The 26,030-nt window shown below is 36.9% G+C and overlaps 2 protein-coding genes and 1 non-coding gene across 3 annotated transcripts; 2 read left to right on the top strand and 1 right to left on the bottom strand.

Moving 5' to 3' along the window:
* The first annotated feature begins 1,416 nt into the window (after nt 1-1,416).
* On the top strand, nt 1,417-3,944 carry LOC136235993 (uncharacterized). The gene is made up of 4 exons (XM_066026122.1): nt 1,417-2,551; nt 2,627-2,944; nt 3,027-3,126; nt 3,216-3,944. Exons 1-4 carry the CDS (start codon nt 2,391-2,393, stop codon nt 3,942-3,944), a joined length of 1,308 nt encoding a protein of 435 aa, XP_065882194.1. The 5' UTR covers nt 1,417-2,390.
* LOC136200998 (uncharacterized) lies at nt 3,698-7,307 on the top strand. Its single transcript, XM_065991527.1, has 5 exons — nt 3,698-4,907; nt 5,013-5,136; nt 5,259-5,549; nt 5,661-5,768; nt 6,673-7,307. The coding sequence occupies exons 1-5, from the start codon at nt 4,720-4,722 to the stop codon at nt 7,192-7,194; spliced, it is 1,233 nt and encodes a 410-aa protein (XP_065847599.1). The 5' UTR covers nt 3,698-4,719; the 3' UTR covers nt 7,195-7,307.
* Nucleotides 7,308-25,714: 18,407 nt separating this feature from the next.
* On the bottom strand, nt 25,715-25,821 carry LOC136201659 (small nucleolar RNA R71). The gene has a single exon (XR_010674004.1). It is a non-coding gene; the product is annotated as a small nucleolar RNA R71 (small nucleolar RNA).
* Nucleotides 25,822-26,030: the final 209 nt, after the last annotated feature.

The following is a 26,030-nucleotide window of genomic DNA, read 5'->3' as shown; positions in this document are numbered from 1 at the left end:
TGAATAGAGCTACATCCATATGCTTCATTTGCCTTGTTTTAAGCTGCTGCCATTTTCTGTCCAAGTTGTTTTTGCGTTAAACTCCTGTTGTGCTTGATATAATCTTAGTTTTAAAAAATCTGTTTTATTTTAAATGATTGATGGTAATTGTTCAATATGTTTTACCTTAAAAAATATGTTTTACCTTAGAAAACATGTTTCACCTTAAAAGATTTCTATTATAAATTGATGGTAATTATTATGCTAATTTTAACCTTTTTTTCGAATAATATTTGAATTTAATCACAAGGTATAGGTTGAACAAAATGGTTCGCGAGGATAGAATGTGGATGTATAACAACGGTATAATGACTAGAGAATTTATAGATGGGGTTGATCAATTTGTGCATTTTGCATTAAGTAAACCTCAATTGATGAGTGAGGGACATATTCGGTGTCCTTGTACGAGGTGTGTGAATAGATGTTTCCAACATCCAAGTGATTGCAAGGTGCATTTGTATAGACATGGGTTTGTTCCTAACTACTTCGAGTGGGTTAATCATGGAGAATCCTACTACAGTAGTTCCTCTACACAAGTTGAAGAATCAGTATATGATCATCAACCTGATACAAGTAGTCCTTTTCGACAATGTGTGTTCGATGCTGCTGGGCCTGAACTTCAAAGACAAATGACAGAAGAGGAGCCCAATCCCCAATCTCAAAAATTCTTCGACATGCTCCGTTCCTTGGACGAAGAACTATATGTTGGATGTGAAAACCATTCTGTTTTATCGATGATGGCTCGATTGCTAAATATCAAGTCTGAGAACCATATGACAGAAAGATGTTTCGACTCCGTCTTGGAGGCAATCCATGAAGCACTACCGACGGGTAACAAAATGGCAAAAAACTTTTACGAGACCAAGAAACTAATTCAAGGTCTTGGTTTGCCTGTTGAAAAAATAGATTGTTGTGTGCAGGGGTGTATGTTGTTCTGGAAGGACGATATTGCTTTATTAAATTGCAAGGTATGTGGGCATGCGAGGTACAAGAAAAGACGTGTTTCAGTGAGATGCAAATTGATTCCTTTCAGAAAGATGGTTTACTTTCCTCTAACTCCGAGGCTAAGACGATTATATGCTTCTAAAGCGACTGCTGAGCATATGAGGTGGCATCATAGTCATGTATGTGATGAGGAAACGATGTGTCATCCATGTGATTCAGATGCCTGGAAGCAGTTCGACCATATGAATAAGTCATTTGCAGCTGAGCCTCGTAATGTCAGGTTAGGGCTGTGTACCGATGGATTTCAACCATTTGGACAATCTGGTAAACAATATTCATCTTGGCCTATCATTGTTACTCCATATAACTTACCTCCATGGATGTGCATGAAGGATAAGTATATGTTCCTAACGGCCCTAGTTCCAGGACCTAATAACCCGAAGCAGAAGATAGATGTGTTTTTGCAACCTTTGATACATGAGCTAATGAATCTTTGGGAGGAGGGAGTTGATGCTTATGATGTTTCCTTGAAGAAAAACTTTACACTTCGAGCTGCTTTGATGTGGACTATCAGTGACTTTCCAGCTTACTCAATGTTGTCAGGATGGACTACTGCTGGAAAAAATGCATGTCCTTACTGTATGGAACATTCAAATGCTTTCTCATTGCCAAACGGTCGAAAAACATCATGGTTTGATAATCATCGTAAGTTTCTGCCTATGAATCATACATACAGAAATAACAAGGTTAAGTTCAGACGTAATTGTGTTGAGAGAAGGCGTCCTCCACCCATAAAGAGCGGCCAGCAGGTTTTATCTGAAATACAAGGGTTGGGGTTGTTGAGAGTTACTGAACCTGATTCAGAACGTGTGAACAAGCAAATATGTGGCCCAAATTGTGGGTGGAAAAAGAGAAGCATTTTTTGGGATCTTCCTTATTGGAAAACTAATCTGATCCGTCATAATCTTGATGTAATGCACATTGAGAAAAATGTATTCGAAAATGTCTTCAATACTATAATGAACATTGAGGGTAAAACGAAGGATAATGCTAAAGCTCGTGAAGACATTGGTTTATTTTGTAATAGGCCTGAACTTCTAAAGGATGCTATCACTGGTAAATACCCTAAAGCTTGCTACTCCTTAAGTCAAAATCAAAAAAAGTTAGTATGTGATTGGGTTAAGTTGCTGAGATTTCCAGATGGGTATGTCTTGAACTTAGGAAGATGCGTTGATGATAAGAAAGCTAAGTTATTCGGTATGAAGAGCCATGATTGTCATGTGTTCATGTAACGTTTACTCCCGATTGCTTTTCGTGAAAATCTTCCCAAAAATGTTTGGGAAGCTATTACAGAGTTGAGTTGTTTTTTCAAAAACTTAACCGCAAATGTGATCAAAGTTAATGATATGGAACATTTACAAGATGAAATCCCAATCATTCTTTGCAAACTAGAAATGATATTTCCACCAGGATTCTTCGACTCAATGGAGCATCTTCCGATACATTTGCCTTACGAGGCCAAAGTTGCTGGTCCAGTTCAATTTCGATGGATGTATCCATTCGAAAGGTATTCTAACTCTCAACTTGCTTTCATATTTCACATTTTCTTCCCATTTTCATTCTAAACTTCATTTATATGTAGGTTTCTAGGCCGCTTGAAAAAAAATGTAAAAAACAAAGCACAAGTTGAAGGTTCAATATGTAATGCATACCTAGTAGCAGAGTCATCCAACTTCTGCTCGTACTACTTTGAGCCACAAGTCTACACACGCCACCGTAAAGTTCCTCGCAATGATGATGGAGGCGATGATGATGTTATTGATAAATCGAATTTGATGATATTCTCTTACAATGGTCGCTACAGTGGACGTGCTAAAATAAGATGGTTGGATGAAAAGGAGCATGTTGCAATTCACTCTTACATATTGTTGAATTGTGCAGAAGTTAGGCCATATGTGGAGTAAGTTTCTTACAATTTTACTTTACAATTGAACGTTGTTGGTTATATTCACATACATGTCTTGAATTGTTAAATACACTAGGTTATATAAGGATCATTTGCGAAGCCTACAACCCGGTGCTAATAATGCAACCATCGAATCAGAGGTTGAAAAAAACTTCACCCGTTGGTTTTCAGAGTTTGTAAGTCTTAGTTAACTTGTTAATAATTGCTACCTGTATACATCATTAAGTTCCTCTTTATTGATATCAACTTTCATTTGTTTCAACAGTGCGAAAGTAATGTCATTGAGAACAAGTGTGTTGCCAATTTGGCTCATAAACCGTCCGGAATAGCGATGTCTTTCGATGTTTATTTTGTGAATGGTTATAGATTTCACACAACAATGCATAGTCTTGACCGGTCATCTTCTAACAATGGTGTTTACGTCTTTGGAGACGGTGTTGAATATTATGGAGTAATCGACGAGATAATACAAGTCTCTTATCTTGGTTTGCCGGTTCAAAAAACGGTGTTGTTCAAATGCAAATGGTTTGATCCTACACCAAATGCTGGTATTCGGGTTCATGATCGGTACAACATTGTTGAAGTAAATACAAAGCGGAATTTTAAAAAATACGAGCCATTCATTTTATCATTGCAAGGGACACAAGTATACTTCACTTCATATCCTTCTTTGAAGCGTGATAAGGTTGATTGGGCTGTCGTTTGTAGTGTTAAAGCTAGAGGGGTCTTTGACATACCTGAGAATAAGGTCGCCACTAACAATGATGCTTTTCAAGAAGAAGAGGCTCAACTAATTGAAGTTGAAGTTTCAAATGAAGATGATATTCCATTGAATGATGTAGATAATGATCCTTATTTTGAGATTCCAGGACAAAGTGGAGAAGAAGGAGAAGAAGAGGAAGAAGAAGAAGCTACATTTGAAACAGATACCGAGACCGAGCTTAGTGCTGATTCAGACGATGATATCAATCTCAGTGATGATGATAGTGATTAATTATCAATTAAATTAACGTTGTTATGTGTGGTATTTTTGTTTTTGTTTGTAACTTTTACCTTACTTTGGACTTAGTTTGCTGCTTCATTTTTTCAAAACTTGGTCTATTTTCTCAATTACTGATCTTTTATTTATGTATTTATTAACTTTTTGATGAACCTGCTTGCTGCCTGCAACTTTGACCTTCGTTTGCTGCTTTATTTTTTCTAAACTTTTTGTTATATGAATTGATATACTAGTGTTACAGACTGATATGGATTTTCTTACACTTTCTACAGGATGGTTTCACCTGGAGGCCAGGATGGACATGGTGATAAGCGCACACAACTTAAAGGGAAATCGATAGTGAAAACCAAAAAGTTGTTTTCACGTTTCAGCATACCTAGTTACTTGCATTCGCTTGTTCCACAACCATCTACGCATGAAACACCTTCATCTACGCAAGAGCCTTCTACACCACCCACATCAGTACATGTCCCAATTACACCCCCTTTCGGTCCATCAGAGCCACAATCGTCTGTTCCACATCCCCCACCCGTTGGTCCATCACATTCACAGTCATCTATTTTGCCTCCCCCGCTTGTCGTTTCATCACGTTCACAACCTTTAGATATGCCTACCTTGCTTGCTGTTCCATCAAGGTCACAATCTCCTGTCCAATCTCCCCCACTTTTTGCTTTGTCACGTTCACGATATTCGGATCCATCTACCTTTTTTGCTGGTCCATCACGGTCACAGTCACCTGTTCTGCCTCCCTCGCCTATTGTTTCATCACATGCACAACATATGGATTTGCCTAATTTTCTTTCTGGTCCATCACGGTCAAAGTCGCCTGTTCCGCCTCCCTCACCTACCACTCTTAGAGGTTCCACTCCTTGTTCTAATAGAACACGTCGACACTTGGGTCCATGAAGGAATGCAACATCCAGTGCTCCTAGAGATGCTAATAACAAATTCATTGTGGTGCTTTCACTTGATTACAAGTACATAATGTTATTTTGTTGGATAATGTGTTAGTTTATCAACATTAGTTTATTTGCCTTTATCGTTTTATTTAATGTAATGCAGGATTATTGACAACCACATTGCATCGTTGATCACTTCTATCGTCCAACAATATCCACAAGCGGTAGCATGGCAATACAAAATGATACCAGATGCTATTCTACAGAAGTATTGGGAGGAGTTTAAGGTATTAGACAATTTTGAAAGTAACATAATTAGATTTAACCTACATAATCAGTTTATTTTACATTTTAGTACTGTTGTCTTCCCTAACACCATGGACATATCTACTTATTGAAATATGTGCAGAAGGATTGTGTATGGGACTCTTCTATGTATTCAGATGACATAATAAAGAAAGCATTCATTGCTAAGCTCAAGGAACGATATGCTGGTATAATGAATGGTGTGCGAAAGATGGACATAATGCCTCCTTGGTGCCCTAGAGATGTATGGGATGCTTGGTGGCGTGTATGGGACTCGGCTGCTTTTAAGAGAATAAGTGAGCAAGCCAAGAAAACAAGGCTTGGAAAAGATGGAGTAGCAAAAGGTACTCATACTGCAGGTTCGGTATCTCATGCAAAAACTGCGCAACAACTTGTAAGTAGATTTGGGCCTTATCCTATTGTGTAAAAGAATTTGATGTGTTAGAGTTTCTACCGTGTTAAGGTCTCTACTTTGTGAATTGATACTAATCAATATTTTGTTTAGGAAAAAGAGATAGGTAAGCCCTTGAATCCAGATCAGTTCTTCTTGTGGGCACACACAAAAGATCACGACGGAGTTACATTCGTTAACGATCGTTGTAGAAAAACCCAAGTAAGTAGTTGTATACATCTATTTTTATATGTTAATATATAAGTTATTTACAGGCATTTAAGGTAGTTGTGTTTGTCGTCTGAAAATGAATTTGTTGCAAGTTTTTTAGATGCTTCTATTTTGTTTAAATTTATCTTGTATTATGATTGATTCTCATTGAGAATTATAATCCAACTGAAGATTAGTATAGGAGAAGTGTGAAATATATAGTAGAGTGGTAGGTGGGTGAAAACGTGCTTATTTTATAGCAAAGTCATATACTTTCCATGCAACTAATATGAAAAAAATACTTTCAAGACTTAAATTAAAATTGCCAAACCTCTTTTATTGTACACGAAGTATCTAAAAAGAAAGAATGATTGGTAATGTCATCTTCAATCATTGTTGGGTTTGTTGGAACATGCATTACATAAACTAGGTATTGTTGTTGGTGTTGATCCATGGTTTGGTTATTTGGTGTCTGATGTGTTTGGAACATGCATTAAAAGGAGCCTTTAAACTTCTCTTTTCTATTATTTACTAGTTAGGATTCATTTATATTTATTGAATCCTGAAATGGATAAAATCACTTCTCACTCCTTACTATTTATCCTTTTATTATTTTACTTTATTTTGTGGTTTCATGATTAATTGATCCATGGATTTAGAATCTTTGTTTAAGGTTCCTCATATTATGGAACTTGATTGTGGAGGCAATAGACTCACTCCTATTATTGAGTACAATTATAATAGAACATGTTATCATTTATTCTGTTTATTTTCCTTTTCATTCAGAGTCTTTGTATCCTAGTAGCCATCAATATCTTGCTGCATTTTTCAGCAACATCTTATTGCCTTGTGTTGTTTTTAATTAACAAACTAAATGCAACATGTTTCTAATTTCCATTGGTTCTATTTATTGTAGGAAGCTTATGAAAATCTTACCCAAGTTGAAGTTGAACAGACTACTAAGCAACTTGTTGGTTCTATTGATGAACTACGTGCGTTTTACCAGGCAGCTGGTGGGGTAAATAAGGATGGGGAAATTTTTGGACTAGGTTCAGCTGCTTCCCAGTATTATCATGACCGACGTCCTAGAAATTCAAGAGCATCATCTTCTTCAAGTTCTGTTGGTGCATCTAATTTAGGTGACAGTACTGAACTTCATGAAATAAGAGCCACACTTGAGACCGTACAGGAGCGCCTTAATGGGTTCAATGATGAAAGGAGCGGGTTTATAACACATCTAGAGCAAGTAAATGAACGTCAAGATCGATTAGTTGAAGGTATACACTTGCTTGCTAATGCAAGTGATATGAGACATCTACAGGAGAGAATGACAAATATAGAGACACAAATGGGCCCAGCTATTAGCCAAATTCAGATTGCTATCACTGGACTTCAGGCGAGTGTACGGAGGTTAGAGTGTAGCCCTAACTTGGGTTAATCTAGGTGTTGGACTATGGTATATCTTTTGACTTAACTTATTTTTTTGGTTCGTAAGGGTATCCACCGCCGGCAACATTGACTATTCTTTTGACTTAACTTATTAGGTTAACCATAGCGGTGTTAGAGCATTCTAGCTATATATTTTGTCTTCAGCTTATTTAGGCTAATCTATAACATTTCGATATTTATGTATTTTGACTACAATATCACATATTTATTTATAAATATGAAGTTCTAGTTTCACGAATACTATTAATTGAATTTATTAAGAAGTTTACTTGCAATTATGGTTGTAATTATAAAATAAAATAAAATAATTTCTCATTAATTACCGACGAAATATATTAGTGCAGTCCGTATGGAAATTTGACGAGAGAAAGTATCCAAAATTTTACCGACGAAAATTCTGTTGAAATTCGTCGGTAAACGGTAAGTGATGCATGGTGTTTGTTTGCCAGTTAGCAACCTGATTCGGTCGCAAAAACAGGTCGCAGAATTTACAACCGCAGTTTGCAACCGATTATTCGGTTGCTAAATGAGCAACCGATAATGAAAATAACAGGTTGGTGGTTTTACCAACACGCTACTTAGCGACCGAAATGATTCGGTTGCTAAATGGTAGATTCCGGTTGCTAAACAGCATTCGCAACCGAATTAGCAACCGAAAATTCGGTTGCTAACTCACTGTTTTCTTGTAGTGACAAACTGCCGAAGAAAAAGCCGAGGCAGGTAACCTCGAGAAAATGTTTTGCATGATATCTTCTCTCAAGAATGAAACCAAGCAAGGTTAGGTACTATTTCGATGCTGCTGCTGATGTACCGCCATTGCTTCAAAGTTTGGTAGCTCCTTCAAGTTCGAAATTGAGGTGCAACATAAAAGAGCAAATGTCTTTGGACATTGGCCTTTCAGAAGGTATAACTGTTGCCTTTTGGTCGCATAAATACATACATGGTAAAAAAAGTAAAGAGTCCAAGTACAAGGAGGATGGTGTTTATCAATAATGATTGGAGAGTCAAGTCGAGTCGAAAAATCAAAGGGGAGGTCAATAGGGTAAGATAAGTTTTTGTGTTTTAAAGTTAGACATTGGTAATGTCTTGCTATTTTGATGTGATGAAACTAAGGTTTTAAGGCTGAAGGTTGAGGTCTAAAGTTGCAAGACTAAAAGTGGTTCCTAATATGGTAGATCAGACTTATTTTGGTATTTGACTTAATTTGGAAAGATGGTCAAATGCATTTATGTGGTAGTGTTGATTCCTATATGACATAAACCAAATGCATTTATGTTGGTTTTTTAGATAATAAATATGTCATTCTATTCAGATGCAAAAGCTTTCATACAATGATTTTCCTTTTCTTCTCTATGTGTGTGTTCTTTTGTGTAGTGAAAATTATAAACAGTTGGATGCAAAAAAATTTCAAAATGTAGAACCAAGGTGGTTTCTGGTTGAGAAACCTGCTGGAATTTCATAAGTAGCTTAGAAATGAAGCACCATTAGCTTAATTTGGTAATTGCTTTATTTTGGTATTTGAATTCATTTGGACAGATGATCATATACGACTAAAGTAAGAAATTGTTTTTCAGAAAATGAATATGTTGTCCTAGTCATATATGCATAAGATTTCACCAGTTATGTTCAATTTCCAATTTCCAATTTCCAATTCCAAATTCCAAATGATAATTGCTTACTTGTTGTGTGCTATAAAGAGTCAAAGTAGTGTTTCTGTTTTGCAAATATTATCTGCTGAGCTAATTCCTCAATTCTTAATGAGCACCACAAGAAGGGCAATACAATGAGCCAAGATAATAAGTTTAACAAGAATACCAATAATTATTTATCTAAACTATGCTGATTGAAATACAAAGAATGAAACAACACTTCTCAAACAACACTTCTCGTGTTCATTAATTATTTATTATTTTATTATTAAAATTATTAAGTATGGTTATATTTACAAACAGTGAGAGTGGAGATTAGGAGCTCCTCTAAATGCAGAGATTAGGAGCTCCTCTAAGCGATTTTTAACTTACATGTTCAAATTCTAACTTAAAAATACAACTAAGAGACGGTTGCACATGTTCTTAGAATCTATATTTTTGTTGAGCGAACAGATTTATTTTACTTCAATGAAACACTCACAGAAGATTATAGCTTATTAAACAATTTCATCCACTTGTTACAGTTAGTTACAATTTTCTGTTTAGAGCTTGTTATTTCTAATTGTCCATACAGTTGTATATAAAGAGCAACTGCTAGCACATATGATCAATACATTTTTTGTAATTCATTTCTGTAAAACTTCAATCTTCTTGATTTCAATAATATTTTTCATTTCTATCTTTCTCTTCTTTACGATTTTACACTATGTTATTTTCCCTTTCACATGACACAAAATACATGACATATATTTGTTTTCGTGTTGTCTGAATATTTTTCGTGACAGTATTTTAACCGTATGTCATTTTAAGGCAAAATAAAAAATGCGCTCGATTCTCAGATGACATTACGATTACAGAATCTTGTCATCCAAAGAAAACGCGCATTTTCATTAAATTTGATGCGCTCAACAGATGACACTTCTAATAAATGAATGTCATTGTATGCCGAAAACAAAAAATTGGCAAATGAAATTTCACTTACGCGGCCATACCAAATTTTAGGTGCTCTATATCATTTTGACTGAAATTTCAGCTGATATATAAACCCTCTCTCAATCCCAAACCCCAGTTTAGGTTACGCAAGCTTCATCCCTCTCATCCCTCTCCATCTCCATGGTTGATTTGAACATGCAATCACTGGGTGAGCTCGAAACACGGTACTGGTAAGCCATATTTTCTTCGTTCCTAGATGTATCATTGTTCCTTACTCTATCTTTTCCTCATCCGATTTACTTTTGTGTATGTCGATTTCAGCAGCTGGTATAAGGATCTTGTGATTTTCAGACCTATCATTGAAAGGTTTAGATCTCTCGCTTAGCTACACTAATTTTATTGTATTTAGATTCACTGTTGTAAATCTTGGGTCTTTATCTTTTTTAATCTAGGGCAAGACAGTGCCTGATACAGTAGATGGTATGAACTCATCTGATTCCTTTTTATTTGAACACTATTTGCAGGGATAGTAAGAATGCTTCAGTACATGGAAAGGCTGACTGAAGAGATTATTAATCGGTTCATGCCTTTAGCTATGGGAAGATTTCTTTAACTTACTGAATATATGTTAATGTTATGTTGGTTTGAACTGATTGGTCATGCCTTTAGAAGTGATTGTGTATGTTTGATGTACTCTTTTGGAACCTAGAACTCATTGATTTAGGAAACTAGCCTGATTTAGTATATATATTGTTATGTGGGTTTGAACTGAACGATTACATATATGTATGATATTTTGGGTGATGATGAAATGATTGGTATGAACTGATTGGTTCGATATAACTGTTTAGGAAGCTAGGACTCATATAGTTTATGTATGAATGATCATTAAGCATGTGGCTGATTAGGCATACTCTAAAGCTTTGAATATTCGTTGAGATTGACATTACTCTTACACCTATGAGTTATACTGCTAGAAGTGATTGAGTATGTGTATGTGTATGAAACATGCTTATGTATGATGTTCTGTTGATGTTTATGTTTGAGGTTCTGTATGAGTATGTGTACGATTGTTCATTTGGGCATGCAGCTTATTAATCATGCATCAAGTATTAGAGGAACATTGATGAATGATCATTACGCATGTGGCTGATTAGGCATACTCTAAAGCTTTGAATGTTCATTGAGATTGACACTACTCTTACACCTATGAGTTATATTGCTAGAAGTGATTGAGTATGTGTATGTGTATGAAACATGCTTATGTATGATGTTCTGTTGATGTTTATGTTTGAGGTTCTATATGAGTATGTGTACGATTGTTCATTTGGGCATGTAGCTTATTAATCATGCATCAAGTATTAGAGGAACATTGTAAAAGGGTCATTAAGCATGTGGCTGATTAGGCATACTTTAAAGCTTTGAATGTTCATTGAGATTGACACTACTCTTACACCTATGAGTTATACTGCTAGAAGTGATTGAGTATGTGTATGTGTATGAAACATGATTATGTATGATGTTTTGTTGATGTTTATGTTTGAGGTTCTGTATGAGTATGTGTACGAGGAACATTGTAAAAGGGTCATTGAGCATGTATTAAAAGGTAAATTTAGGCTAATTGCATGTACTGATATGGCTTGCAAATGATAAGATATCACCATACTCTTTTTGAAATTGAACATGACCTATGATGATAAGTAAGGAATAAGTTGTCTTGAATAAGTAAGGAATAGACATGCACGAATAAGTTGTCTAGTTGTTATAACATGTTCACTTGAATATACATGTCTTCTTGAATAAGTTGTCTACTTGTTATAGCATGCTAGGCATACTCTTAAAGCTGAAAATGTTATGAACTCAACTGGCTCATTTTTATTTGAAATGATAAGTAAGGATTCTGAATGCAATTCGTTTATGAAGCATGTATGGAGCATGTATTAAAGGGTACATTTAGGCTAATTGCATGTACTGATATGGCTTGCAAATGATAAGATATATTTTGATTAGATAGAATATACATATACATATGAACTGAATAACAAGTTCTACATAAAGGGTTATGTATGTGCATTGGCCATACTCTTACTATGTTCCTTTCCACTCGGTTTGATATCGTAACAACAACATTAAACATGGTGATAGGTTTATGATGCATTCAGCACAAACAGAGTCCCTTGTTTTGACAGCATCATAAACCTCATTACCAAGTTTAGAGTACCACAAGTACAACCCAAGTGGAATGAGCATTGTAAAAGGGTCAGTTTAGTCTACTTGCACATACATACAAACTGAATAGCGAAGCTCTACTTTATAAACAAAAGGGGGGATGAGTGTTGCCTTTCAGTTGTAATTGACAGTCCAAAGTTCCTTAGCTGTTCTGACTAGTGAAAGGAAATTTGGAATTAGAATGAGAACCACATTTGGATATCACATTGCCTTTCAATTCTCCTTTCACTTAGTCAAGACAGCTTAGGAGATTTAAACACCCTTCATATTCAGCACAAACAGAGTCCCTTGTGGTGACAGCATCATAACCCTCATTACCAAGTGGAAGAAGCATTATAAAAGGGTCAGTTTAGGAGCGCAAAGCTCTACGTTATATATTACAAAAGGGGGGGGGGGAATTAAAGGTCCAAAACTCCTTAACTCTTTTGACTAAAGAAAGGAAATTTGGAATTGGAATGAGAACCACATTTGGAGCTCACATTGCCTTCCGATTCTCCTTTCTCTTAGCCAATATAGTTTAGTAGATTTGGACACCCCATATGCACTTTGCATACTCCTCAGTCCATATCCGGGCGATCCCCTCATACTCTTCCCTGTTGCTGCGGTATTGCTCAGCAACTGCTTCTTGCCCAGGAAATGGCTCCTCACTGGCTGTAGAAATAGATCATATATGTGCCACAAACACTACAAAATGCATAGAATAATTAGAACAAAAAAATGATGTTGTATGTTTATCAAATGAAATAGATAAATGGTTGCATTATACCGTGGCAGTGGAAAAGCGATGGTTATTAAGGATACGGGAAAGATTAATCAACCCATGAGGAGCCACGTTAGGATGATATATCCTATTCCGGAAACAAAACTGAGAATAAGAGGAGAGATGTATTAGTGTATGTTTCATATAGGTGAATATATCTTACTGATCTGAGTTAATATTACTTTTGCAGGTCTGTTTGGGAAATCCGGATGGTAGCTGATTCTGATTTCAAATACACCCCTTTCATATGGGGTGTATTGGGGGCCTTTCATTCTGATCGACCATTTGAAAAAGTTACCATCGAGCGGACCTGTACGTTATCATCCAAGAAGAATCATTAGAAATACATAGAAGAAACCAGGAAGGGTTACAGAACAACTATGGATTGACATACGTACCATTGATGGCCAAAAGCCACTATGGGTTCTCCATGTACAACTTATTCAAGCCAGCAATTATTTCTCCTGGAGTTTCAACAAGGGGATCCATTGTTGGTAAGTTTTCTGGCTGTTGAAGGTATCATTCTGAATTATGATGCATATATTTATAGTGACATGATTGTGGTAAGTGAAAGGCCGTGTTAGGGGAAGGGTCACGTAATTACTACTGAGTTTAGGGTTGTGTGTAATATTAATGACCTGTTTGACTTTTGCAGATAGCAAGACCTTTGGTATTATAGGCCTAATTATTACTCCAAGATATGGATTGACTTATGGAAGATATTGGTTATTATTTTTGTGTTTTAATTCAGAAATGTATTAGTTATTCAAGATATGGATTGATGTTAGGCACAAATGTAAACATATTATGAGTATTGGTCTCCAATAAAATTGAAACCATTGTTATACAGAATTTAATCTTCACATTTTAGAATGTTTCTGTATTCAGGTATAAAAATCAGAAATTCAAACGAAGAAGAAGGCATAAAGTGACATTTTAATTTTGAAAAATGTCATCTAAACAGCAATAAAAAGACATTAAAAAAATGTTTATGTCATATGAAAAAAACTCCTTTGACATGGTTGATTAAGACATGTGCCATCTAAACAGGCTATAACGGCAGAATTTATTATACAAATTGTCATCTCAAATTAAATATGTCAATTTCCCACACGCTAACGTGACGGTTTTAATTGTCAGCATGTCATGTGATGACATTAAAGGTGACGGCAGTAATAAATAAGCTGCATCGATCGTAACAAGGGAAAGATGACAATAATAAAATAGGCTAATGTCATGTGTGATGACGAAACATGACAGAACCTGACCATCGTCTGCAGGTGCAATAGACGGCAGCGAGCCCCGTGACAGATTTATATCTCGCGGGACGACGGTTTTTAACCGTCGTCTGAAGAGGGTTTTGGCGTAGTGTTAACATTCGCAAGAATTTTAATATTTTTATTTATTAAAATGTTAATTTTTTGTAAGCAACGAAACTGCTATTGTAAATTATGATGGAATGAAATTTAAGGCAACAACTTATTTTAAAGCAAAAAATGTTATTTTAAACGTAACATATAGTATTGAAAAGTCTCCTCTCTCTGTAGGAGTGTTTCGTCTCCTCTCTCTGTAGGAGTCTGTGCTTTGCTGTTCGTCTGTGTTTTGCCGCCGCCGGTAACAGATTAGCACTCCCCACCCTGGTATCTTTTCTAATTAATTCTACCTGAGCGGCTCTTATCTGTTGGTTATATTTAGCCAATTATTATCACAAGAATCAAAAACAAGTGTTGTAGAGTACCTGGTTCTGTTTCTCGGCTGTGGTAACATTACCTTGTTCACATACGTGCTGTTGGGTCCGATTTCAAACCTTTTGAATATCACTGGAGTACTTGTTAAAAACTGAGTGATGGAGAAGTTTATCGAGCACTTGTCCTTGGAGGAAGAAGATGAAGAGGAGAATATGGATTTTGGTATAACTGGAGGAAGTAATGCTGTGCCAGAAAAAAACCTACGTATGATTGGGCGATTTTTATCAGATAGTCCAATAAATTATATTGCAATGAAGAATCAGCTGGCGAGCCTGTGGAGACCTGTGAAAGGGGTAACGATACTTGAACTGGAAGCAAATCTGTTTTCTTTCGAGTTCTTTCATGAGGTGGATCGTGACCGTATTTTAGCGGGGGGACCTTGGTCATTTAGCAATAATATATTGGTCATGAACGAGTGGAAAGCCAACACCGCCCCCGAAGAAGTGAGTTTGGATTTCGCGGTTTTCTGGATCCAGGTGTATGACCTTCCTGTAGGAAGCATGTCAGAATCAGTCGGAAAGCAGATAGGTAACTTTATTGGTAAGTTCTTGGAATACGATGCTTCAAATAACTCTGTGTTTCGGAGGTTGTTCATGAGAATACGAGTATCAGTTGACGTCCGCAAGCCTCTTAAAAGATACAAGAAAATTAAGAAACACCAGGAAGATGCTTATATACAGTTCAAATATGAGCGATTGAGTAACTTTTGTTATCTTTGTGGAAAGCTGGGACATACTGAGAATTTTTGCGAATTGATGTTCTAGGGAACGAGGTCTGAACTGAGAAGAGATTGGGGCGACTGGTTAAAAGCTCCGATCCGCAAAGGAGGGGAACAGATTGGGGCTAAGTGGCTAAGGGAGCCGAGAGATGCCGCAGAGGCAGGAGCAGGAGGTTCAAAGTGGGGAGAGAAGGGGCCAATTGCACAACATAGCAATTCAATTCTCACAGATCGTACTAATACAGGGGCAAGTTCACTACCTAAAACTGGAATCAATGACCAGAATAAGAGGGGCAAAGATATACAGCAAGGCAACGATGAAAATGCAAATAAAAAATCAAGAGAGGTTGTCTCAGAGATGGAGCAAGATGAAGATGAGACGCTGGAAATACAGGATGAGAAGAAGCGCCGCAGAAATGCAACAAATATGAGTCTCAAAACAGCTGCTGCAGGAGGGACTATGCCCTCTATATTTACAACTTCATCTCAGAACCAAAAGGTTAACTCAGATGGGTCTATTTCTTTCATCACTAAATATTTGAACTTATCTAACAGTCCCGATTCGGCGAGGCCTGATATCCAGGTCCGCCGGGATCAATGAGTTGCCTCAGTTGGAACTGCCGGGGATTGGGGAATTCCCGAGCAGTTCGCAGTCTCGTCGAGATTGTTAGAACATATTCCCCAACAGTGGTGTGCTTGATTGAAACTATGTGTGATAGGAACAAGGTGGATATTGTGAGGAGGAAACTAAATTTCAGCAATTGTTTTGCTGTTGATAGTCACGGGCACAGTGGAGGATTGGCGGTATTATGGAAGGAAAATTCGGCTCTCTCGGTGACAGGATATTCGGCTCGACACATTGAGTTACAGATTCATGATTCGTTGAAAGGGGATTGGAGACTAGTCTCCTTTTACGGCTACGCTGATCGGAATCAACATCATCGCTCCTGGGATTTATTAAATCAGCTCTCTTCAGCATCCATTCTCCCGACGGTGATCATTGGAGACTTTAACTGCATACTTTCACAGAACGAAAAAATGGGAGGGCTTCAATTCCCTCAATCACTCATTGAAAAGTTTGCGGAAACTCTTTTCACATGCAATTTACATGATCTCACAGTGCAGGGAGAAAATTACACCTGGGAGAGGGGCCGTGGATCTCCAAATTGGATTCGGGAAAAGCTGGACCGAGCTGTAGCTTCTGATCAATGGCTGTTAAATTTCGATAACTACCAGTTATCAACTCTTATAACTTCCTATTCCGATCATTGCCCATTGATGCTGGTGTTCACACAAACGACGCAAGTAAGAAAACAAAGAAGGTTTAAATTCGAAATGAGCTGGCTACAGGTTCCGGATTTCTTACCTGTTGTTCATCAGGGATGGCAGGCGGGCAATGGGAGGGATGTGACATCTCGGCTGGGTTCTCTCACAACAACCATGGATCAGTGGGGCCGAGCTTTTCAACACCGTTTTGCGAGGCGGTTAGCACAGTGTAAAACGATTATTGCAAACACCCAGAACAGCAATAATTCCCATGATGTTGCGAGATATCTAGAAGCGAAGAAGCAGATGGACAACCTTTTAGAGCAAGAGGAAGTCTTCTGGAAGCAACGGGCAAAAGCATTCTGGCTGAAAGAGGGAGATAACAATTCCAAGTACTTCCATGCTTGTTTAAAGGGTCGAAGAAGGAGGAATCACATCAAACGCCTTAGAGACGAAAATGACCAGTTTGTAGAAGGCAAAGCAGAAATTGAGGAGATGACCAAGCAGTACTTCATGGGAGTTTATAAAGCTGCAGAACCAATTAATGTGGCTGCTATAGATGTGATCTCTGAGATTGTTACAGAGGATATGAATTACATACTGACAGGCCCGTTCAATATAGAGGAATTCAAAGCAGCTATCTTCCAGATGCATCCGGATAAATCCCCGGGCCCTGACGGGTTAAACCCGGGGTTTTTTCAACATTTTTGGGATTTAATCGGAATGGATATTTTCAAGGCTTGTTCGGGATGGCTAACTAGAAAAGAGTTCCCTGCAAATCTAAATGACACAATTATCACTCTTATCCCGAAATGTGATAACCCTGATCAGTTAAAAGACTTACGACCCATTGCGCTCTGCAACGTCTTGTATAAGCTTATGGCTAAGGTACTTGCTAACCGGCTCAAACTAATCCTGCCAGAAATCATTTCTGTAAGTCAATCTGCATTTGTTCCCGGAAGGATAATTACAGACAACATCCTTATTGCTTTTGAAACGTTACATTTCATGAAGAGAAGAAACCGAGGAAGAGAGGGGTGTGTGGCGCTGAAACTTGATGTTAGTAAAGCCTATGACCGGGTTAATTGGAAATTTTTAGAGGCAGTGATGATTCGAATGGGTTTTCATACTGACTGGATTGCGTGGATGATGTTATGTATCTCTACTGTTTCATACAGTGTGGCGATCAATGACCAATTGGTGGGACCATTTACACCAGGGCGTGGGCTAAGGCAAGGGGACCCGCTGTCACCGTATCTTTTCATCATTTGCACGGAGGTGTTCTCACAAATGATACACAGGGCTGAAGTAGATGGGTTAATTCACGGTTGTCGAATCAGCAGAGGGGCTCCCAGTATAACCCATTTACTGTTCGCTGATGACTCCTTCTTATTTTTTAAGGCTTCTCCAGAAGAGGGACAGACGGTACTGAACATACTGAAGGAGTATGAAGAAGTTTCAGGGCAAGCTATTAACCGAAACAAGTCTGGAATTTATTTCAGCCCAAATGTATCTTCTGAGTGCAAATCAGCTATCTCCAATTTGCTTCAGGTGCACTCCTCTCTCGATACTGGGAGTTATCTTGGGCTGCCCTCTTTAGTTGGGAAGTCTAAAATTGCCATTTTTAATTTCCTGAAGGAAAGACTCTGAAAGCGGTTCAGCAGCTGGGGTTTAAAATTTTTATCGAGTGCCGGTAAAAGTGTTTTGATTAAAGCAGTGGCTCAAGCCTTACCGACTTTCTGCATGAGCATGTTTCTCTTGCCAAAGTCTCTTTGTGAGGAACTACAGCGCATGATGAATTCCTTTTGGTGGGGTTCAAAGAGTGACGACAATAGGAAAATTCAGTGGTTTGGATGGAAAAAGCTATGCGGAAGTAAAGAGAATGGAGGATTGGACTTTCGAGACTTACACCTATTCAACCTATCTCTTCTTGGTAAACAGGGATGGAAACTGCTAAACAATCCAGATATGCTTGTGTGTCGTGTGATCAAGGCAAAATATTTTCCGAACGACAATTTTTTGAACTCAAAGTTGGGAAACAACCCTAGCTACACTTGGAGAAGTATCTGGGAGTCTAAGGAGATTCTGAAGCAGGGACTAAAGTGGAGAATTGGGGATGGTAAAAATGTTCGAATCTGGTCTGATCCGTGGTTAGCAGAGAATGAAAATTTCCTTCCAACAGAGCTTGCTGCAACTCAGGAACCTAATAAAAAAGTCTGCGAGCTGTTCAGGGAGGCGGAACGAAGCTGGGATCCGGGAAAATTAGCCACACTGTTTAATCCGGCGGATGCAGCTTATATCAAAACCATATTTATTCCGCAGAGACCAACTCCTGACCGTCTAATCTGGTTATATACAAAATCTGGTGAGTATTCTTGTAAATCAGGTTATCGCACGGCAGTGAAGAGAAATGAGGAAGGAAATATCCGCGCGGGGTGGAAGCGCATGTGGAGGCTGAATTTGCCGGGTAAGATTCAATTCTTTGTCTGGAGAATCATATCAAATTGTTTGCCAACTAGATTGAAATTGGCAGAGAAACGAATTCCGATCCCAACTACATGTGTTATATGCGAGAGAGATATTGAACATAACTGGCACCTTTTCATGGACTGCCCGTATGCAAAGCAGTGCTGGGCTACCGCAGGGATAACGATGCCATGGGATGATGCAGCTGCATTTGGGAATTATTTATTAGAATTGTGCAATTCAGCTGCTACGGAATGGTTGTGTAAAGTCTTGACAATCATGTGGGTTATATGGCATCAGAGAAATGAGAAGCTATGGAATAGCAGACTCAAGCCCTCGTACACAGCGGTAAACCAGGGTTTAAACTATATGGTAGACTGGCAGCAAATCCGTAAAAAACCAGAAAATTCAGCAGCAAGAATCAGAACTGAAGTACCGAGATGGCAAGCCCCTCCTGCTGACACTCTAATCTGCAACATAGACGCGGCAACTTTCTCCAATGAGGGTCGGTATGGCTGGGGTGGGGTGGTCAGAAACTCGACCGGGTTATTCCAGGTCTGTTTTGGAGGCTCAAATGAAGGAAAGGTTAGTGCTCGTCATGCTGAGGCGTTGGCGCTGTGGTGCGGAATTAAGTAGGTTTTGAATCTTGGGCTCACTTCGGTTATTATGGCCTCGGATGCCAAGATTGTGGTGGATTGCTTTCATGCCGCGAAGGAAGAATTGTCTGAGTTCGGATCCATCATAAAAGACTGTCAATCTCTACTTCTACAACGACACGATATCACCGTGTCTTTTTGTCCCCGATTAGCGAATAGGGTAGCTCATACACTTGCTAGGAATGCCCTTTCCAATGCTAGTCCTTTCTTTCATTTTCGGTTCCAATTTTCTTGGAATCTGTTTTGTATTCGGATGTTTCATCTTCTGATTAATGAGTAAAAGCTCTTTTCTTAAAAAAAAAAAAAACGTAACATATAGTTATTGCTATGAATGTTTTATTTTACAATAAATTTATTGTTGCAAAAGGTAATAATTTCATATGGAAATAAAAAAAAAAATTTGTTTGCAACAATTTTTTTAATCCAAAACATTATAATATGGAAATAGAAAAAATATTGTTTGCAACCAGATACACTTTAACAGGAACTTAGAAAACACAAAAAGTACTTTCTAAGTGGACAAATTATGATTTTTTTTTCTAGATGTATATACTTAATTTTATATTTTAACATATTTTTCTAAGTTGGTTCAAAACAATCCAAACATAGTCGAAATTGTTTGAGTGGAATATTTAATAATCTCATATTGTTTGGCTGGAAAGATATCTGAAGGATGGTAAATATTACAATTACTTAAATACTTATGTACAAATAATTTATCAATTTTTGTTTCTTTTGAGGCTCAAATTAACCTCTCATCAAAATTGATTGACCTTTACAAGGCACAAAACATTATCCCAAATAAAACACAAGTTGAGCTTACTATCAAAGTTTTTTTTTTTTTAAATTCAAAAGAATTATAAGAAAATACATTAAAACATTTATGAGAGAATTAAGATTAATATCAAGCATTGCAATTTAAGGAAAACATAATGATATGAGTTATTACAATTGAATTGTTCCCTCCTATAAGAATATAAACCAAATTCCCATGGTAGGGAGACACAGGGCGGATGTAGGGGGTCAAAGGGGCATTTGGCCCCCTTCATCCCCAAAAAAAAAAAAAAATTGTCCAAAACAACGTCGTTTTGCCTTGTGGGTTTTTGATATAAAAAGAATGGTTAAGGTGCAAAAATACCCCTAACGTTTTGGATTAGGAGCAATTTTACCCCTAACGTCATAGTGTCTGAAATTGATCTAATTTATCCTATAAATATTAGGGGTAAAATTACATCATTTTAGATGTTAGGAGTAAAATTGCTCCTTACCAAAATGTTAGGGGGTATTTTTGCAACTTTATCCTAAAAAGAAGCAGCATAGGTAAAGGCAGCAGATCGTTTTCAAGCTATGACCGATCGTAGATGTGAATTGCCACCTCGTAATCGTCGATTTATTTAGCATTAGAAGTTTTTATTATTATTTTAAAACATTTTGTATCGAATAGCAATTATGTACTAAAGTATATTTTTTTAATTAATGCTATTTTGTCTAAAAAATAATTTACATAGAGTTTTACCCCCTCCCTTAAATCCTGGCGGGAGAGACATGACTGATCAACATTTTTCATGTAAAAAGTACAAGGAAAATATTTTAGAATGTCTGTTTTCGTCGGTATTAAGGCAACCATTTATGGTAAATGGGGTGAAGTTTCTTTTATAATTGTGTTTCCTCATTTCTCCATAACATGTAAAATTAGAGAACTGAACGAAGAATACAATCAATCCAAATGTTATATCTATAATAACAAATTGAGCAATTACAGGAGTAATATCAAAAAATTGGTTCCTTCTTAATTTTATTTATGTAGTAGAAAATTATGTGTGATAAAAGAACAACCATAATAACAAAATTAGTCATGTTCCAATGTATTTAAAAAAAGGATTAGAAGCTGGTGTCAGCTTAATCACTCTTTCTCGTTGCTGTTTGTTTAAATTCCCATCTAGGCCAACAGATGCTTTTGGAGAGCATGGTTCTGCCAAGAAGAATCTGACAATGCTATCTGATTCTATTCCACTGTAGCCAAATGACAAATAGCAATATTGTAATAAACAAATTTCCTTGTCTCATAACAAAATGTAGAGATTCAGACAACCCTATCTAGAGAAACAAACATCTAGGGAAGCATATAATTCACAAGACTGTTCCAATGTTTATAATTTTCACATCTAGGGAATTGGAAACTGAACATAACCGGGTGAAAGCTTGTGCATATGATGACTAGAACATATTCATTTTCTAAAAAACCATTTCTAGCTTCACTTGTATACCAATGAATGCTACCAAATAAATGTCTTTCATCATCTATCTAAATTAACTTAATTACCAAAATAAGTCCATTACCAAAATAAACATCATAATTGATAAACATCATCATTCTTCTACCTTGACTGTTTACTTTCTTAACCTTGTATTTATGCGACTAAAACGCAACAGTTTATACCTTTTTAAAGGTAAATGTGGGAAGACACTTGCTCTTCTGTGTTGCACCTCAGTTTCGAACTTGACCAAGTTGCCAAACTTTGAAGCAATGGCAGTACATAGCAGTATCATCTACATAGTACCTAGTCTTGCTTGGTTTTTGTCCAACACTCCATAGAAAGATCTCAGGAGCTGACGAATGTAACAAACTCGAAGCTGTTTTGGATATGCTTTTCAGCATGTCTTCATCGGATTTGTCATTCCCAATGCACATCACAAAATCTGGGGATTTTTCATCAGTGATCATTGCAGAAAGTATTTTCTCTCCTACAAGCCCTTTAATGACTCCTTACATATTAATTGGTTAAGTAAGACTCAAGGACGGATAGAAAAAAAGAAAACCATGTACACAACTGATATCATACTGTGTCTTCTGCTGCAAATGTTGTTCCACAGCCAACAACTTGAGACCAATGCCATTGCAAATGTCTATGTCATCAACTCCAACAATAAATGTTGTTTAACGAAGAAGAAGATGAGTACACAGACTGTATAATATATTTTGATTTGGCAGAAGAATGTCTGGATTATATGAATTTGCCTTCAAAAAAGTTTGGATTGTTCAGCTGTGATGAATTTACAGGAGTCTATATAGCAATTAAAGGGAAAAACTCAGTTATGGGTACTCGAAGACCACTTTGGATTGAAAAGATTATGGAACAAAATTTCATGTTTTGATTTTATTTCCCCTCTCCTCCCTCTCTTCTTCAGCTTTACATCGAATGGAGAAACTTTGGTTCAGACAGGGAATGATCGACTTGGCATATACGACACAAAAGATGGTAGCCAAACTTTTTAAGGCAAATTCATATAGTCCAGATTGCACCCGCATACTTATTGTCCCAACAAAAAAGGTCGGGTTGATCATCATTTCCAATTGATTTCAACATAGTATAGTAATACATTTTATTTGTACCTCTAAACAGCCACGCCACACCCCATAGCATGTCATCCTACAATATCAATTAAACTAGTCACATTTCAAAACATGGTTAACAATTTTTCACAGTTGCATAAAACTGAACAAAGAAAATTGAACTACCAACCTCTGGGCATTGACTAGCTATGCAAATATCTTCGGTATAAAACAAGTATCAAGATCATAAGTGAAATAAACTTCTTTTCTTCCTATCCTGAGCAGATTGTAAACAGGAAAAAAAGGTAAGCAATTACCTCCAATATCTCTTTGTTTGGTATCATGAAGATAATTTTGTACGGGTTCATGACTATCTGTTGATGATCCTTCTACCAACATAAGAAGGCAAAGGAAATCTGGCTATGCAAAACGTAGTCGTGTGTCCGTTTGTAAGCCTAAACGCAATCACATCCCATTAACAGATATACTCTTTTTGTTTTCTTTTTGTATGCTTATGTAGGTGTATTTGTATTGTGTCAGATCTTCAATTGGTAATTTGGTAGGAGTAACATAGTGTTAAGCCCAAAATATACCTAAAATATCATCAATGATTACATCAATATTGCTACGAATTTATGCTATTTATAACTGTTTAGAAAGCTTTTACTCTCGAATATGTTTCTTTCTTGTAGGGTACATAAATATTTGGTAAAATCCAAATAGGAACGAAAAGAGCTCAAAAACAGAAGAAAAACCCTACAAAAGGAGTCGAAGACGACGGAAATTAAAAACGCCAAGTCGAGGACGAGAACAAAAGACGAAGAAGTGAAAAACGTTCCGTGCCGCGACCGCGGCCCCCAAATTCTCGGTCGCAACAAGCGTTCTTCAGCTTCTCCTTCCCTTCGTTCGAAGACCAATTGATGCTCCCCCATTCTCGATACGAGCAGGAGTCTGTAGAAGCCTAATTGCACACTTTCGTTTTCAACGAAACGCGATTGTTCGGGTGGATAAAGACGTCCTTTCACAATGGATACGATTCTTCACAACGGACGCGACACTTCAATCAAGACTCTTCAACATCTATAAATAAAGAGTTGATGGAGAGTTGAAGATATGTACAAGAAAGAGATTAGTATAGAATTTATGGAGAAATTCCGAGTCAAGTGATTCAGAAGTTAGATTTCGATTCTGTAAAAAGCAATATGCTGTACACACATTGTTTATTCAATAATAACAAGTTCAGTAGCGTTTAGACATTGTTCCAATTTAGTTTTCATTTTGGTAGTAGACCGACCAAGTCTCTATTACGAAGATTCAACGAGAAGATTGAGTAGAGGATCCGCCCCTGAGCCTGACAAACTCTAACGAAACCCAAGGAAAGGATTGACAACCCGTTCACTTGCAAGTCGTCGAATGTTTCCATGCTTCATGTTCTCTGTAAACTTGTATCAATTTATATTTCATCTAATAAAGTCCGTTCTATTCGATAGATTTTTATGCAGCACTTTGGTAAAGGATCCGAAGTGGATGCTGGTGTTTTCATTAAAACGTATTTAATTCAAAATCTTTACAAGGAAACTTTGTTGAACACTTAGGCAAATTATTATTTCGAAAGAGTTTTAATTTGATTAAGGGCAATTATCCCGGATAGGGTTTTGTCATGTTCAAAGCCTAATAATTAGAGGTTCCGTCATTTATTTCATCTTTATAATTCATACAAAGTTTAAAGTTGTTTTCTTTGCTTAATGCAAACAAATACATTTGTTTACTTTTCTAAAAAGTACTAAACGTTCCTGTCTTGCAAATTCATTCTTAAATCAAAATATTTTCTAACATTTTCATATTCTAATCTAATTCTCATTCTAGCAATTTCAAAACCAAAACCGATTAAACGATTTTACATATTATAAACCTTAAAAGTAAATTTAACCGATTATAAATAAGTTTTGTTTGAAAAAACGTTCCCTATGGGATCGATATCTTTTATTACTACAAGCGTATACCGTGCACTTGCGGAAACCGCTCAACAAGTTTTTGGCGCCGTTGCCGGGGAACTCCAAAATTTTTGACAAAATTTTAAATTTTTCGTGTTTTATTTCGAATCTAGGTTTATTCATACTTATTTTAATTTTTTTAATTTAATAATTTTCAATTACTAATATATTTATTCTTCAAATTCTGTTTTGTCGTAGTTTCGGTTCGTGCAAGATTTCAAGTTCATGCACAGTTCTCGTAGTTCAGGCATACCACCAAAACCACTAGACCCAGAAATTGAAAGGACACTTAAGAAGAACAAAAACAACAACAAAAACAAAAACAAACACAAGAACAAAAACAAAACCCCAGTAAAGACAAATACCGAATCTGGTAAAATGGCAGACCCACCAACACTTATGGATTACGCTAGGCCAGGTGTGGCCGGTGTGACCAATAGTATCGTTAGACCCAGAATCACCGCAAACCAATTTGAAATTAAGCCTGCGTTGCTTAATATGTTGCAAAATAATGTAACATTTTATGGGTTAACTAACGAAAATCCTAACACCCATTTAACAAATTTCCTTGAAATTTGTGACACTTTTAAAATCCCAGATGTGACTGCAGAAGCAATCAAACTTCGCCTTTTTCCTTTCACTTTGAAGGATAGGGCTAAAGAATGGTTAACTTCTATGTCAGCCGCAACTTTTGCCACTTGGGAACAATTAGCCCAAGCGTTTTTATCAAAAAAATTTCCTTTAGCAAAAACCGCAAGAGTCATTAAAGAGTTAACATCTTTTTCTCAAAATGATAATGAAACTCTTTATGAGGCTTAGGAACGTTTTAAAGAACTTCAACGTTTATGCCCACACCACCAATTGCCCGCTGAACTTTTAATGCAAACATTTTATAATGGACTAAATCCTACAACTAGAGGTTCATTGGACGCTATGTCTGGAGGGTTATTCATGAAGAAAACATCTGCCCAAGCAAGAGAACTTTTGGAGGAAATGGCAATCAACAGTTGTATGTGGCCCGCGGAACGTGGACACGTACCAATAGTGAAACCATCATCCTCAGCAACATCAT

Source organism: Euphorbia lathyris, chromosome 7 (genome assembly GCF_963576675.1).
Source record: "Euphorbia lathyris chromosome 7, ddEupLath1.1, whole genome shotgun sequence".
In the NCBI taxonomy this organism is placed as follows: domain Eukaryota; kingdom Viridiplantae; phylum Streptophyta; class Magnoliopsida; order Malpighiales; family Euphorbiaceae; genus Euphorbia; species Euphorbia lathyris.
The sequence above is the reverse complement of the archived record's forward strand: the minus strand, read 5'-3'. Positions and strand labels throughout refer to the sequence as shown.

Excerpts from the sequence above, each read along its gene's own strand:
- LOC136235993 (XM_066026122.1), top strand. The coding sequence starts at position 2,391 with ATGGAACATTTACAAGATGAAATCCCAATCATTCTTTGCAAACTAGAA. Across the intron at positions 2,552-2,626 it reads TGGATGTATCCATTCGAAAG|GTTTCTAGGCCGCTTGAAAA; the intron begins GTATTCTAACTC and ends ATTTATATGTAG. Across the intron at positions 2,945-3,026 it reads GAAGTTAGGCCATATGTGGA|GTTATATAAGGATCATTTGC; the intron begins GTAAGTTTCTTA and ends TAAATACACTAG.
- LOC136200998 (XM_065991527.1), top strand. The coding sequence starts at position 4,720 with ATGCACAACATATGGATTTGCCTAATTTTCTTTCTGGTCCATCACGGT. Across the intron at positions 5,137-5,258 it reads AGTATTGGGAGGAGTTTAAG|AAGGATTGTGTATGGGACTC; the intron begins GTATTAGACAAT and ends AAATATGTGCAG. Across the intron at positions 5,550-5,660 it reads CAAAAACTGCGCAACAACTT|GAAAAAGAGATAGGTAAGCC; the intron begins GTAAGTAGATTT and ends TATTTTGTTTAG.